The sequence below is a fragment of the Schistocerca nitens genome, chromosome 10 (genome assembly GCF_023898315.1).
Source record: "Schistocerca nitens isolate TAMUIC-IGC-003100 chromosome 10, iqSchNite1.1, whole genome shotgun sequence".
In the NCBI taxonomy this organism is placed as follows: Eukaryota; Metazoa; Arthropoda; class Insecta; order Orthoptera; family Acrididae; genus Schistocerca; species Schistocerca nitens.
The window spans coordinates 49,030,400-49,047,281 of NC_064623.1; the positions used below are offsets into that span (position 1 = coordinate 49,030,400).

At 43.1% G+C, this 16,882-nt stretch overlaps 1 protein-coding gene across 2 annotated transcripts in view; it reads left to right on the forward strand.

Moving 5' to 3' along the window:
* Positions 1-1,089: 1,089 nt before the first annotated feature.
* Positions 1,090-16,882, forward strand: part of LOC126210354 (uncharacterized) — a 37,152-nt gene continuing 21,359 nt past the window's right edge. The window contains exons 1-2 of one of the 2 annotated variants that reach the window (XM_049939570.1): positions 1,090-1,228; positions 16,425-16,521. In XM_049939570.1, coding sequence (XP_049795527.1) covers positions 16,444-16,521 — 78 coding nt within the window. In that variant the 5' untranslated portion in view covers positions 1,090-1,228; positions 16,425-16,443. Of the gene's footprint in view, positions 1,233-16,424; positions 16,522-16,882 lie in introns of both variants that reach the window. The other variant, XM_049939569.1, reaches the window with a different exon arrangement.

The following is a 16,882-nucleotide window of genomic DNA, read 5'->3' on the forward strand; positions in this document are numbered from 1 at the left end:
ATCAAAGGATCACCAATTTAGTTCAAATCAAATGGCTCTGAGCACTATGGGACTTAACATCTATGGTCATCAGTCCCCTAGAACTTACAACTACTTAAACCTAAGTAATCTAAGGACATCACACACATCCATGCCCGAGGCAGGATTCGAACCTGCGACCGGAGCGGTCACGCGGTTCCAGACTGAAGCGCCTAGAACCGCACGGCCACACCGGCCGGCTCACCAATTTAGTATTGGAGACCAGCGTGGAGGGTAAAAATTGTAGAGGGAGACCAAGAGATGATTACACGAAACAGATTCAGAAGGATGTAGGTTGCAGTAGGTACTGGGAGATGAAGAAGCTTGCACAGGATAGAGTAGCATGGAGAGCTGCATCAGACCAGTCCCTGGACTGAAGGCCACAACAACAACAAGAACAACAACGGCTTTTAGATTTGATTGATTTTTCGTGTAACCGATGTTTAACAGATTTTAGCGCCCATATGGATGACCTCACACTTTTCGTTATTTAGGGTCAACAAACTTGAAACATAATTTGTAACGTGTTCTAAATTTTTACCGCTTTCTTGCTTAGCGTCAAATATTTAAAGCATTATGTCATTTATAATGTTATCAGACGTCTGAAGCTGATGCATACATGGAAGTTTGTTTCTTTACGAGTCTGGGGTTTTCTGGTTATTCTAATCCCCACACAACCTGTGCACGACTATTTCTTCAAGGTATCCGCGTCTCAGGCTCGCAGACCGGTTAGAGGCGCCATGTCACGGATCGCGCGGCCCCTCCCGCCGAAGGTTCCAGTCCTTCCCTTGGGTATGGGTGTGTGTGTTGTCCTCAGCATAGGTTAGTGTAAGTTAGTTTAAGTAGCGTGTAAGTCTAGGAACCAATGACCTGAGCAGCTTGGCCCCTTAGGAATTCACACATTTTGTCTCATGTTCCAGCAGGTCACACTTGCTCCAGAGACATACGGGCGTATAAAGCCGACGCACAGTCCCACACAGCAGCTTCAGGAACTTCCGGGAGCGCCGGTTATCTGCTTCTGCTGGAGGACGTTGCGAAATCACAGCTGCGTACGGTAGACTCGGCTGCAATGCGGTTGGTGGACACAGCTGGAGAGGTGGGGGTTTGCAAAAAAGCGATAGCAGGACAAGGGACCGCCTGTGTGACGGTGGACTCCGTGGCAGCAAGGCGACTCACATGTGGACCCGGGCAGACTACCCCATCTGATACCGTGAGTACGTGATCTGTGTTTTCTGGCGTGCTGCTTGTTCTGTCTACAAAGGGTGTACCCTCTAATTTAGAAACAACAGTTCTTGCGTTTGTACCATCGTCTGAACGGGAAATGATTCTTGCAATAAACAGGACACAAAAAAGGACAACCACAGTTTCAGGCTAACTTCCACGTAAAACAGACTCGGGTCGGAAACCGCTTTGTTTTCATGTTGTAGCTCATTTTCTGTAAATTATTCATTTGTGTGACCACTTTGTCCGTAGTCGCTTTACAGTGCAAAGAAGGGCAGCTCGTTTCGTGTTATCGCGCAATAGGGGTGAGAGTGTCACTGATATGTTACGCGAGTTGGGGTGGCAGTCACTGAAACAAAGGTGGTTTTCTTTGCGGCGAGATCTCTTTACCAAATTTCAATCGCCAACTTTCTCTTCTGAATGCGGAAATATTTTGTTGACACCCACCTACGTAGTGTGAAATGATCTTCTTAAGAAAATAAGATAAATCAGAGCTCGAACGGAAAGATTTAGGTGTTCCTTTTTCACACACACCATTAGAGAGTGGAATGGTAGAGAAGTAGTATGAAAATGGTTCGATGAACCCTCTGCCAGGCACTGAAGTGTGAATTGCAGAATAACGATGTAGTTGTAGACAGTTCCTCAGGGTATTTTTGTTCCGTCGTTACAACTACAAGAAAAGGTGTGTTTTTTTTTCACCAGACGCCTTTCGCTTTATTGAGGTAAAACGTCATCAGTGGTCTGTACTTAAAGATATTTACAGGTTTATTTATTTTTAAGAGTTGGGGGAAAAAGATCGGAAAACAGTTCATTAATAATTTGTTGCTTTCTTCTTATAGTCATTTCTGCTTGGTTTCTCGCCTGCATCACGAAATTCCGCTTGCTAACACGTCTTTGGTGCATTTCTTCGTTAGACACCGAAACTTTTAGTCTGATTTTCCGTTGCACTGTAGAACTATGCATTTCTTACGTTTTACACAGCACAGTTTTTCGTAAACCTCTTTTTACTGTTTATTTTTGTACTTATAAGTGTGTATTGTGTTTTGTAGTGTTGCCAACATAACACTGTCTCTAGCTTGTCTTTCACCTATAGTTTCTTTTACTTTATTGTAATGAATAAATAGTTATGGAGTTGACACTTTTTTTAAATAGGTGGAGGAGGGAGAAGTATAGATGAGAGGACGTATGTCCATAGTAGTGTGATGGAGAATGAGTAAAATGTGAGAAGCAGTGAGTGAGTTGGAGGAAGACGGGAGGAGCAAGAAGTGGCTGGGGGGGGGGGGAGGGGGGGGGGAAGGGTGCTTAGATGTAAGAGGGTGAAGGATGGTGAAGGCTCTTTTCTTTTCCATGTGATTTTTTCACTCCTTGCTCCTCACGTTTTCCTCCAATGCACTCCTTGCTTCTCGCCTTTTCCTCCAATTCACTCTCCATCACGCTAGTTTGGAGCATTGAGCCACTGTTAATTTAGTGTTAATGGTATGTGTATGTGGAAATTTTCTTGGATAGGGAGGAGATGTGTGTCTTTACTGGTTCTTATGAAGTTCATATTTTCTATAGTTCTGCGTAGCACCTAAATAATGTGAAACACAAGAGAACGCAACTTACCGGCATATCACAAGGAACCCTTCCGTATATCCTACTGTTGTGGTTGTTGTTGTTGTTTTTCACTGTAGCCGACATATTCGTTGCGGAAGAACAACAACTATATTGATATTTAAAACATATTTAATATATCGTTTATTTTTCAGTGTCAGATTCACATTTATGAAAAATACATGATAAGTTTCGATCTCCCTGCATCATTTTCAGATCTGTGAAGTTGTCTGTTGCGCGTTCTGACACAGAGACGACGGGTTGCTGACGCAAATACATAGATAGAAAGGTGGTCAACGAAGATAGAAACCAGTGATAAATTCAAAAATTGTGCAACTGGAAATGAAAAATAAAGGATATATTAGATTTACATGCATATCTGAAAGAACGGGCACTGCTGTCTACCCAAAGCTGTATGAAATATTTGGAAACTGATTCGCTGATTGCAAATTCCTTGACACCACATGTATTCGATATAGATTTACTACTCAATAGTGAGGTATGAATATTCTAGCCACACACAAATTTTCATATATCGGATGCAGATGGTGTGAAGGAATTTGCACTCATCCAATTAAATTCGGATATATTAGAGTTGCTGTTGTCCGAAGAAAGTTTTGATGCAGATTTCCGCGCTAGTCGGCCTTTTGCAGACCTTCTCATCTCTGTGGAAGTATCGCAACGAGCATCGATTTGAACCTGCTTGCTTTATTCATGTCATGTTCTCCTTCTACACTTTTTACCACTAACGGTTCGTTGCATTACCAAACTGACGATTTGTTCATGCCTCAGAATGTGTCCTACCAAGCGATCCCTTCTTTTAGCCAAGTTCCGCCATACAGAGAGTGATACAGCTACCCCTACTGGTACGTTTAATGCAACCCGCAAAGCCTTCAAAAGCCGTGTGTGAGATTTTCACATTCTCTCATTTACTGTGTGCAAACTATGCAAACTATTAGTCCCATAGAAGAGAAGGAACAGGCCTTTCTGTAGGAAATTCAATGTAGTTGAATTTTATACTGCCATAAATTATTGCTGGAGGGCACAGTTTTCGTCGGAAGGTAAGCTTTGTACGTTTTTCTCGACTAATTCGAAAACTACGATCTCTAGCGAAAACGTTTCCTGTAGGACTAATAGTCTGATGTAGTGAGCGAGAGAATATGAATATCCTGAATGTGGTACTTGACGACAATGTGGGTTGCATAAAATCCATGGTTAGGGACACCCTGTACATCTTTTCTCCCTATTTCTATTCCACATAATCTTTAGCATTCTTCTACATCACTACATTTAAAAAGTTTCTTTCTCTTTTTGTCTAAACTTCTTACGGACCACGTTTCACTTTTGTACAAGGCTGCACTCCAGACAAACACTTTCAGAAAAAGACTTACTAACACTTATATTCGATGTTAACTGTTGTGTCTGGACCATACAGCCTAGACACAATGCTGTAGCCGATAGGGCACGCAATGCTAACGCAGACGGGCGTGAAGTCTGGAACATGAGACTTATAAATGAATAAGAAGAAAAGTACGTAGATGCTTGTTACTTAACTTTTAATTAGTCCTTGGAATACATCTCTCTTGAATATTAGTAAGCTATAGGCACTGATACAAATGGCGCCTTGCTAGGTGGTCGCCATTTAACTTAGCAGAGGGCTATTCTACTGTCTATCTCTCGGCAATTGAGAGCAAGGCTTAGCACGTCCAATCGCTAGCTATGTTGTCCGTACAACTGGGACGAGGTCTCCTCAGTCTCTCGAGACCTGCCATGTGGTGGCGCTAGGTTTCGATCACACAGTGGCGACACGCGGGTCCGACATGTACTACAGGACCGCGGCCGATTTAAGTTACCACCTAGTAAGTGTGGTGTCTAGCGGTGACACCACATTAACAAATATCACTTTTTTGGAAATGCTCCATTTTATGTCATCTTTATTCCCGCCACAGTCAGTTATTTTGCGCGCCACATAGCAAATCCTGTCTGCTTTTCGTACCTCATTCCCTAACCCCTACTTTGCCTTACGTGACGACATTCCATTACCCTTGTTTTCGTTTGGTTGATGTTCATCTTATAACCCCTTTTTAGCACACTGTCCACGCCGTTTAACTGCTCTTCCAAGTTTGTGACTGTGTCTGACGTGATAACATTCTGAAATCTCGAATGTTTCATTTATAATCTGTGTACTTTCATTCCCCGTCCAAAATCATCGTTGGTTTCCTTCACACCTCGCTCAGTGACACATAGAGATTAAGAAGGAACAAGCACAAATTTGGAAAGGGAAGTTTAGTAAAAAGAGTTTAAAATTGTTAGGCTATTTATCTGATAATAAATATGCAACCAATCGCTTTTTTACGATTTATTCAACCATGAGCATACTTTCGAGCCACTGCAGACATAAATTGCCAATTTAAATCACAGTCGCAGTTCGTCATCCATAATGGATATACCCAAATTGTTAGGTTTGCCCACACATTGTAAACCTTGAACCTGTCAGAAACGACAGAAGACTTCGCAGTGCATCTACATCTACATGATTACTCTGCAATTCACATTTAAGTGCTTGGCAGAGGGTTCATCGAACCACAATCATACTCTCTCTCTAACATTCCACTCCCGAACAGCGCGCGGGAAAAACGAACACCTGAACCTTTCTGTTCGAGCTCTGATTTCTTTTATTTTATTTCGATGATCATTCCTACCTATGTAGGTTGAACTCAACAAAATATTTTCGCATTCGGAAGAGAAAGTTGGTGACTGAAATTTCGTAAATAGATCTCGCCGCGACGAAAAACGTCTTTGCTTTAATGACTTCCATCCCAACACGCGTATCATATCTGACACACTCTCTCCCCTATTACGTGATAATACAAAACGAGCTGCCCTTTTTTGCACCCTTTCGATGTCCTCCGTCAATCCCACCTGGTAAGGATCCCACACCGCACAGCAATATTCTAACAGAGGACGAACGGAATGCTAGCTTCTTGAAAAGAGGTTACAAGACGAACACTAGCAAAGGTTAAACAAAGATATTTTATCCCACAGGTAAACCACGGAGAAGCACCGATATTAGCTCGAGAAGAGTAATTATCGTACGAAAAATGTCGATCAAAAAATTCTCTTTCGAACAGTTCCATAATACTGTTCATCTTTTCTCTCTCTTCTGCTAAAAAAAACTGATATGGATGGGCTCCTTACCAGTTCTTTTAGCAGAAGAGAGAAAATGATTCGAAAAAGAGACGCACGACACTTCACGTGTTTACTTGGTCGGAGTGTAAGTGTGAGAAAATGCCTCACAAATTGAGAGGTATAGATGTTGAATTCGATCTCAAGCGAAAAAATTTCGGAGGCAGTTCCGCGTCTGAGTAATTTGCTTGACAATGAGGTAACAAAAGTCACGGGATAGCGACATCCACATGTACAGATGGCGGCAGTATAGCTTACTCAAGATATAAAAGGACAGTGTCTTGGAAGAGCTGTCATTTATACTCAGGTGACTCATGTGAAAATGTTTCCGACGTGATTGTGGCCGCACGACGGATATTGAAGAGATTCTGAACGCGAACGCAATGGCCGACGGCGTTCACTTAACGGCCGAGAGCAGCGGAGTTTGCGTCGAGTTGTCAGTGCTGACACACAAGCAACACTGCGCGAAATAACCGCAGAAATCAATGTCGGGCGTACGACGAACGAGAGTGAGGCGAAATTTTGCGTTAACGAGTTATGGCAGCATACTTCCGACCCGAGTAACAACGACAGAATGTTAATGGATGACAATGCGCCATGCCACCAGCTCCCAACTGTTCGCGGGTGGTTTGAACAACATTCTCAAACTTTCAATACAAAAATATTATACTAATAAATCAAAATATAGACAGTTTCAATAGTGAGAATGAGATTTTCACTCTGGAGCGGAGTGTGCGCCGATATGAAACTTCATGGCAATTTAAAACTGTGTGCCGGACCGAGACTCGAACTCGGGACCTTTTCCCGGCAGAAGTAAAGCTGTGAGGACGAGGCGTGAGTCGTGCTCGGGTAGCTCAGTTGGTAGAGCACTTGCCTGCGAAAGGCAAAGGTCCCGAGTTCGAGTCCCGGTCCGGCGCACAGTTTTAATCTGCCAGGAAGTTTCATATCGGCGCACACTCCGCTGCAGGGTGAAAATCTCATTCTGGAAACATCCCCCAGGCTGTGGCTAAGCCATGTCTCCGCAATATCCTTTCTTTCAGGAATGCTAGTTCTGCAAGGTTCGCAGGAGAGCTTCTGTTAAGTTTGGAAGGTAGGAGACGAGGTACTGGCAGAAGTGAAGCTGTGAGGAAGGGGCGTGAGTCGTGCTCGAGTAGCTCAGTTGGTAGAGCACTTGCCTGCGAAAGGCAAAGGTCCCGAGTTCGAGTCCCGGTCCGGCACACAGTTTTAATCTGCCAGGACGTTTCAGTTTCAATAATGATCTAACATTATTTTACAGTATCCTAGTGGACACAATACTTAGTAATTTTAACATGAAACCAACTAATTTGTGTTATGCCCTTGAAGTGCGCATTCAGACTAAACTTCATGTCCATTTCCCTGTTGATTTCTCTTTACGTTCTGCCCAAACTTCCCTCATTCGTTTCTCTGTTCACTTTAGGTCCTGTGTTCTCTTCAGCTTCTCTTTTTCTCCTGTTCGCCTGGTGTTCCTTCATCTTTTGACTGTGTTTTTGTCGTCTCTGTTCGGTCCATTGTGTACGTTTGTTGTGTGGTCTCTCTTGTAGTTCGTTTCTTCCGATCAGGTTCCTAAGGAGTGTTTCGTTTTATATTGTTTCCTTTGTGATGCTGAGTTGTTCCGTGCCATTTCTTACTTCATTCAACCATTTGTTGTTTTTCCTTGTGCTAACCAAGATCTATCTCGTTATCCTAAGTAGTGCCATTCTGCTGAGGTGTCCGTAAAACTGTAGTCTTCGTTTCCTGATTTGGCCTGTTATTTTCTCTGTGTGTTCGTGTAGTTCTTCAGCTGGCCTCTTTATCCGTACCCCGTCTCTTTGCGTCGCTCTGAATATTTTTCTGAGTATTTTTCATTCCTTCTTCTCTGCCTCTTTGATTCGTGTCTGTCTTTGTACTACTGTGGTCTCGGCTACGTATAGTGCTTCTGGTAGCACCAGTGTCTCGTAATGTTGTAGCTTGCCCTTTCGTGAGATAGCTTCCTTACTGTAGTGATTCCAAGCCAGTTTGTAGGCCTTTTCTAATTTTGCTCTTCTCTCTTCATTAGATACCTTATTTCTTCCTGAAATCTGTATTGTTTTTCCTAGGTACTTAACATTTTCTGTTCTGTGTATTGTCCCATATTGTCGAACCTGCGACCGTAGCGGTCGCGATGTTCCAGACTGTAGCGCCTAGAACCGCTCGGCCACCCCGGCCGACTTGTTTCTTCCGATCAGGTACCTAAGGAGTGTTTGGTGTATATATTCATATCTACTCTGTATTCTTTCAGGCTTTTAAAGAGGGTTTCTCTGTCTATTGAATCGTACGCCTCCTTGAAGTCGACGAAGGTGATGGTTATATTCTGTTTGTGTTGCAGTATCATCTTAAGGTTCCATATCTGTTCAACGCACGACATATGTTTACGAAACCCAGACTGGTATTCGCCAATCACGTGGTCTGTTTGCTTCGCTAATCTATTCAGCAGTGCTTTCCAAAGCATCTTAAATGTGACAGCTAACATTGAGATGCCTCTGTAGTTGTTTGGGTTCGACTTATCCCCCTTCTCGTGTAGGAGGGTGTATCAGTGCTGTGCGCCATTCTTTCGGTATCTCTTCTTTTTACCATATCTGTTTCATGATTTTGTGTATGTGTTTTGTGAGATTCAGGTCTTGTAGCTTCCAGCATTCCGCAATGACTCCATCCTCTCCTGGTTCTCTATTCTTCTTGAGGTTCTTGATGATTTCTTGTAATTCTTCTATCAATGGCGGTTCGCTATCTGGGTCTGGTGGAGATTCCTCTGTGTCCAGTTTATCTGTTGGTGATTCTGCGTTTACGAGTTTCTCGAAATATTTCGCTAGGAGGTTACAGTTGTTCTTGGTATTGGTCTCTAGTGTGCCGTCCGGTCTCCTAAAGCAGAGGTACGGTGCTTGGTATTTCATCATGTTTTCTCTGAACGTCCTGTAGAAAGTCCCCGTGTTGTTCCTTGTGAAGTCTGTGTCTATCTCTTTTTACTTTCTATTTGTCGTAGTTTAGTTTCTCTTTACGGATAATTTTACTTGTCTGCTCCTGTGTTTTGAGAAATTCTTGCCAGTTTTCTGGTATCTTGTTGCTATTGAACTTCTTTCATGTATTGATTCGTCTTAAGATTTAGTCACCCTTCATAAATATACATTACTATCACGTTCCATACATAGGGTGTACCTGGAAGACTGCTCGATACTCAGGGATACGAGTGGGGCCATCATTCAAAGCAAAAAGCCTAGGAAACATGGGCTATAAATATGCATATCTTCAGAGCTTTGGTACTGCGAAACACATCTCTTACTATGCAAGCTCTTTGCTTACCATATCTTAAGATGTGGCAGTAGAAACAAATCCCTTCTACGGAACAAGTGCTCATAGATCTTGAGGTATGCGTTTTAGAGCCCATATTTGGTGGATAATTCTTTCTTATTTGGACCACGCTACTTCCTCACAAAATATGGAAATCAAAGAGCTTGTAGCAGAAGAGATTTCTGGCACAGTATCGAAGATCATGAAATGATCATAGCTGTTAAGGTATGCGTTTTAGAGCCCATATTCACTGGAAATCTCTGCCTCGAATGGTCGTTTCTGTCATATCCATGAATTTTGACTATTGCTTCTGTGACATCCTGTATATCTTTGTATGTATGTGTGTATCTGCTGCATGTACACACGTGCGTTCCACATCTCCTCCAAAAGCCGCTAGTTCGCTTTCGCTCTCTATCTCGAAAGAATCTCACTGTAAGCTAAGAACCACTTCATCTCCCATAGGGGTTAGAGTGAAAAGGTGGCGACACAGAAGGATAATTCATGACTCTGGAGCAATGTCAAACATATTTCGTATCTAATGATTCATCATTTATATTATTACACTACTGGCCATTAAAATTGCTACACCACGAAGCTGATGTGCTACAGACGCGAAATTTAACCGTCAGGAAGAAGATGTTGTGAAATGCAAATGATTAGCTTTTCAGAGCATTCACACAAGATTGGCGCCGGTGGTGACACCTACAACGTGCTGACATGAGGAAAATTTCCTACCGATTTCTCATACACAAACAGTTGACCGGCGTTGCGTGGTGAAACGTCGTTGTGATGCCTCGTGTAAGGAGGAGAAATGCGTACCATCACGTTTCCGACTTTGATAAAGGTCGGATTGTAGCTTATCGCGATTGCGGTTTATCGTATAGCGACATTGCTGCTCGCGTTGGTCGAGATCCAATGACTGTTAGCAGAATATGGAATCTGTAGGTTCAGGAGGGTAATACGGAACGCCGTGAGAGATCCCAACGGCCTCGTATCACTAGCAGTCCAGATGACAGGCATCTTATAAGCATGGCTATAACGGATCGTGCAGCCACGTCTCGATTCCTGAGTTAACAGATGGAGACGTTTGCAAGACAACAACCATTAGCACGAACAGTTCGACGACGTTTGCAGCAGCATGGACTATCAGCTCGGAGACCATATCTGCGGTTACCCTGGACGCTGCATCACAGACAGGAGCGCCTGCGATGGTGTACTCAACGACGAACCTGGGTGCACGAATGGCAAAACGTCATTTTTTCGGATGAATGTAAGTTCTGTTTACAGCATCATGATGGTCGCATCCGTGTTAGGCGACATCGCGGTGAACGCACATTGGAAGCGTGTATTCGTCATCGCCATACTGGCGTATCGCCCGGCTTGATGGTAAGGGGTGCCATTGGTTACACGTCTCGGGCACCTTTTGTTCGCACTGACGGCACTTTGAACAGTGGACGTTACATTTCAGATGTGTTACGACCCGTGGCGCTACCCTTCATTCGATCCCTGCGAAACCCTACATTTCAGCAGGATAATGCACGACCACGTGTTGCAGGTCCTGTACGGGTCTTTCTGGATACAGAAAATGTTCGGCTGCTGCCCTGGCCAGCACATTCTCCAGATCTCACCAATTGAAAACGTCTGGTCAATGGTGGCCGAGCAACTGGCTCGTCGCAATAGGCCAGTCACTTCTTTTGATGAGCTGTGGTATTGTGTTGAAGCTGCATGGGCAGCTGTACCTGTACACGCCATCCAAGCTCTGTTTGACTCAATGCGCAGGCATATCAAGGCCATTATTACGGCCAGAGGTGGTTGTTTGGGGTACCGATTTCTCGGGACCTATGCACCCAAATTGCGTGAAAATGTAATCACATGTCGGATCTAGTATAATATATTTGTCCAATGAATACCCGTTTATCTTCTGCATTTCTTCTTGGTGTAGCAATTTTAATGGCCATTAGTGTACTTTTATTATTTATACAGAAATAGTGTGGGAGTAATACTCACCTGTTACCCCTAGGGATAGGATTTGAAAACGACTGATATTAGCATCGAATTAACATCGAATTCATAGTTTTCACGGTCTATAGGCTCAGTGCTGATGTGCCGACGACGTCTTATCCCCAGGGGTGGAGGGGATGGGAGATGCAAAGACAGCACAGTAACAGCATATCCCTGTAACGTCTGTTGTAATTTTTACCAAACTGGTCGCACATATCAGTTGCTAGCGGGAGAAACTATGAATGTGAGACACCTCCTGTTAGCCTATGGATGGGGTAGGGGGTGTAAAGTGGTGACATACAAGCGTAACTCATGTAATCCTGGAGCAATTTGAAGCAAAGCTGCTATTCGTGATTAATTATTTGCACAAGATACCACCACCATCGCTGGATGTGAGATCAGAAGCGATGAGCATGAAACTTGTCGAAAACGACCTGTTGGTATTTTCTTCTCGTATTTTGTTAACTCTGAAGACTTTAGAAGTACGAACCGCAATGTATTTCTGACTCGCGTTGTTCGTTTCGTCAACAAGTCGCGATAGTGAGCAATGTAGGAGTCAGCAATTTTTATCAGCATGGTTCAGAGGTCAAAGATCATAACACACAGCTGGATACCAGAGACATATTTAACTTTCTCTCTCGATTCGGTTGGTGTAGAACAGTGGGGCATCGAACACATTCCACTGAAATCAGAAGATAGTGCAGGCCGTTATGCGCCACAAATACAAAAATACGTGTAGAAATATGTGTGGAAAATGGGGAATATACGAGGGTTGACTGAAAAGTAATGCCTCCACCTTCGTAACTCTTCAACAGTTGGCAGCATTGGTATGCGGCAGGTACTGGCTTGTTCCGTAGCCTCTTCTCTACAGCTTCAGTTGGCGGGAAGCCTTGGCATTGAACAGTTGTGTTGTTACAGTGTAAAGTATGGAAACCAGCGCAGACGGACGGTCAATGCAATTTAAGCAACGTGCAGTCATTGAATTCTTGACAGCAGAAGGTGTCACCCGAAAGGAGATTCATCAGAGAATGAAAGCAGTTTATGATGATTGTGTTGGTGTGAGCACTGTGCGTCGTTGGGCGAGTAAATCTGAAGATGTCGAAGCGGGAACATCTGACCAGCGTGACAAACAAAGAGTTGGACGACCTGTGACAGCAACCACCGAATTTCACAAGCAAAATGTTGACAGATTGCTACAGGACGATCGTCGTAACACTCAGAGAGAAATTACAAGCACAATGGGCATTCCACAAGAACGTGTGGGTCACATTATTGCTTTGCATGGCTATCGCAAGATCTGTGCACGATGGGTACCCCGCATGCTGACTCCTAAAACGAAAGCCAACAGACCTGAAATTTGCCAGGAACTCCTCTCGCGTTACGAGAATGAAGGTGAAGCATTTCTCGATTCAATTGTGACAGGAGACGAAACGTCGGTACACCGTTACGACCCAGAGACGAAACGTCAGTCTATAGAATATCGGCACAAAGACTCGCCCTAGAAAAGAGACTCAAGACGCAGCTCTCAGCCGCAAAACTCATGGCCACAGTGTTTTTGGACGCAGACGGTGTTATCCATCTACATCTACATCTACATAATTACTCTGCAATTCACATTTAAGTACTTGGCAGATGGTTCATCGAACCACAATCATACTATCTCTCTACCATTCCACTCCCGAACAGCGCGCGGGAAAAACGAACACCTAAACCTTTCTGTTCGAGCTCTGATTTCTCTTATTTTATTTTGATGATCATTCCTACCTATGTAGGTTGGGCTCAACAAAATATTTTCGCATTCAGAAGAGAAAGTTGGTGACTGAAATTTCGTAAATAGATCTCGCCGCGACGAAAAACGTCTTTGCTTTAATTACTTCCATCCCAACTCGCGTATCATATCTGCCACACTCTCTCCCCTGTTACCTGATAATACAAAACGAGCTGCCCTTTTTTGTACACTTTCGATGTCCTCCGTCAATCCCACCTGGTAAGGATCCCACACCGCGCGGCAATATTCTAACAGTGGACGAACGAGTGTAGTGTAAGCTGTCTCTTTAGTGGACTTGTTGCATCTTCTAAGTGTCCTGCCAATGAAACGCAAACTTATTCTAACAGTGGACGAACGAGTGTAGTGTAAGCTGTCTCTTTAGTGGACTTGTTGCATCTTCTAAGTGTCCTGCCAATGAAACGCAACCTTTGGCTCGCCTTCCCCACAATATTATCTATGTGGTCTTTCCAACTGAAGTTGTTCGTAATTTTAACACCCAGGTACTTAGTTGAATTGGCAACCTTGAGAATTGTACTATTTATCGAGTAATCGAATTGCAACGGATTTCTTTTGGAACTCATGTGGATCACCTCACATTTTTCGTTATTTAGCGTCAACTGCCACCTGCCACACCATACAGCAATCTTTTCTAAATCGCTTTGCAACTGCTACTGGTCTTCGGATGACCTTACTAGACGATAAATTACAGCATCATCTGCGAACAACCTAAGAGAACTGGTCAGATTGTCACCCAGGTCATTTAAATAGATCAGGAACAGCAGAGGTCCCAGGACGCTTCCCTGGGGAACACCTGATATCACTTCAATTTTACTCGATGATTTGCCGTCTATTACTACGAACTGCGACCTTCCTGACAGGAAATCACGAATCCAGTCGCACAACTGAGGCGCTACCCCATAGGCCCGCCTTGATTAGAAGTCGCTTGTGAGGAACGGTGTCAAAAGCTTTCCGGAAATCTAAAAATACGGAATCAACTTGAGATCCCCTGTCGATAGCGGCCATGTTGATTTCCTTGATCGTGGTACATCAATAAACTCAGAGCGTTACATCACAACGCTCCGAACTCTGAAACGACAGCTAAAAAAGGTCCGAAAGGAAAAGGGAAATGTTTTCCTGCAGCGTGACAATGCCAAACCACACACTTCACGTGGAACCACAGCAGAACTTCAGAGACTGAATCTCACCACCATACGGCATCCTCCATACAGTCCAGGTTTAGCACCGTCTGACTTCCATCTGTTCCCGATAATGAAAGACGATCTGCGGGGACATCATCATGCTTCTGATGAAGACATTGAGAGAACTGTGAGGCTGTGGTTGCGGAAACACAGTGTCGAGTTCTTCCGTGACGGCTTCAGCAAACTTGTTCATCGTTGGCACAAATGTATCCAATTGGCTGACGATTATGTGGAAAAGTGAGTACTGGTAATTAAAGATCACATACTACGTATTATTTCTGCGTTTGATTTATTAAAATATTCCCATCCAAACCCATTTAACAAAGGTGGAGGCTTTACTTTTCATTCAACCCTCGTATGTGAGATATGAGCATGCGAGCGAAGCTGCGTCCCAGAAACCAGTTAATAACGTATTCGTTAAACAAAATATCAAAATTCAGTTTAATGAAGCGTCCCTGTATTCTGGTCATACAGCTACACGTATATTCAAATCTTCACTTCTTTGAGGGTCAAATTACGCTGTTGTCCGTTTTATTCTGTTCAGCGTGGTTACAGTGAGCCTTGTTTTAAGGGAACCACATCGTTATTTAGATCGAAAAAAATCGATTTTCAGTTTTCATCATATTTCGATAGATTAAGCTTTTATTTAAGTACTCTGAAAAGGATTTCGTTGAAAAAATTTTTTTCGATCATTTAAAGAACATTTTCCTACCACGTGTGTTTATGTGCCACGCCTACTTTTCTGTCACCCACTTTTCTGCATATATTTTAGATCGTTATATCCCCTACATTGCACGTTAGGTATGTTGGCTACCCTTGAAATTCAACGGTCGGTATTCTTTTGTTTCTGCTGTTTGTAAACAACACGCTTTCAAACACACGGTTAGTTTTGTTCAAGTGTGATAGCGAGTAGTTGTTATAGAAAACTTGCAGGTACAGTATGGGCAGGTAGTTAGGAGAAATAAAAAAAAAATCTGGAGGCAATGAAGAGAGATGTTTGGGCCATATTCTCCCATATGTCCTCTACTGATGAGCCATGTCATGGATTGTGCCCCTCAGGAGAAAATACGTGGTGCAAATACAATAGGGCTCAGGCAACAGGAGAATTTTATTGTCACCAGCATTCTCTTCCACCTGCTGTTATTACAGCAATTAAACCAATTTTCAGAGACTTGGCTCATCCTGACCTTCTAAGGAAATGTCTGCATGGGCAGACACAGAACCCAAATGAATGTTTTAACAGCATAATTTGGAACCGCCTTCCTAAAACTGTATTTGTAGGCATGCATACAATGTAACTATGAGTTCATGATGCTGTTATTACATTCAGTTGTGATAATACTCGAAAGTTTTGGGTACCGGAAAAGCTGGAAATTAATCCTGGTGAAAATATGATCACTGGACTGCAACACTGCGATAAAATGAGGATAGGCGATGGAGACAGGTTTGCATCTAATATAGCCAAGAAAGCAAGACAAACATTCAGGGAGGTGAAAAAGAAGCTGGAAGACCTGCTAGAGGCCAAAGAAGGGCCATCATATGCAGCATGACAGTTTTAATTAACTTTAAGTAACAAATTTCAAAAGTTTTTTCTTTAAACTAAAATTTTCAGTACATATGTCCCATTTCATCAGAAACTATCACAGATAATTGAATGAAATTTTCAGAGACTCTGCATAACATAAAAAGCCATCTCTGGTACTACATTCATTAATATTGCCCCATTAAGAAGTTCCCAAAAAAATATTTTCTGCAGAAAAGACTTAATAGTTTTTGCTAACATATTTAAAGAAGTATTTCTTAAAAACTATAAAATAGATAAAGTATAATTTAGTACAGTTGACTCTATTAGCATCATGTAACATACAGTAAAAATATTAAGGTCCTGCATCAAATAGTTTTTTTCAGAAATGGGTCAAATACTTGCCTAAATTAACATGGGTTAGATAGGCAGGGTGTGGTCACCTTAAGGCACTTTGGCAAGAGTTGGGTGTTTTTAAGAAACTGTTTTGTGTTTGAGTTTTTGAACATTTTAAGAATATTATTATTTTATAGCCTTGCAGATTATTTTTCTTTTTCCTCGATGATGTACTAATTCAGCTCTTGGTGATCAACAGACACAACTCATCAGCCAGGATGTGCTGCAGGGTATCCACTTGCTGCTGCATCACGAATCTGCGGCTCGCCACGCTCATCATTGCCGTCCTCAGTTTGGTGAGTTTCAAAGCAAAGAAACATTTTTTTATTGTTTTACGTATGGCTGGGCCCCCCGTCGGGTGGACCGTTCGCCGTTCGCCTGTCTTTCAATTTGACGCCACTTCGGCGACCTGCAGTCGATGAGGATGATAGGATGATGATGGGGACAGCACAACACCCAGTCCCTGGGCGGAGAAAATTCCCCGATCCAGCCGGGAATCGAACCCAGGCCCAGAGGATTGACAATCTGTCACGCTGACCATTCAGCTACCGGGCGCGGACAAAAGGGCGATCGAAAAGTGTTCAAACTAGCACTGATCGATGAGAGGATACGAAACAAACTTTACCTCCGGAAATGCATGGTTTCCATCCTAGAGTC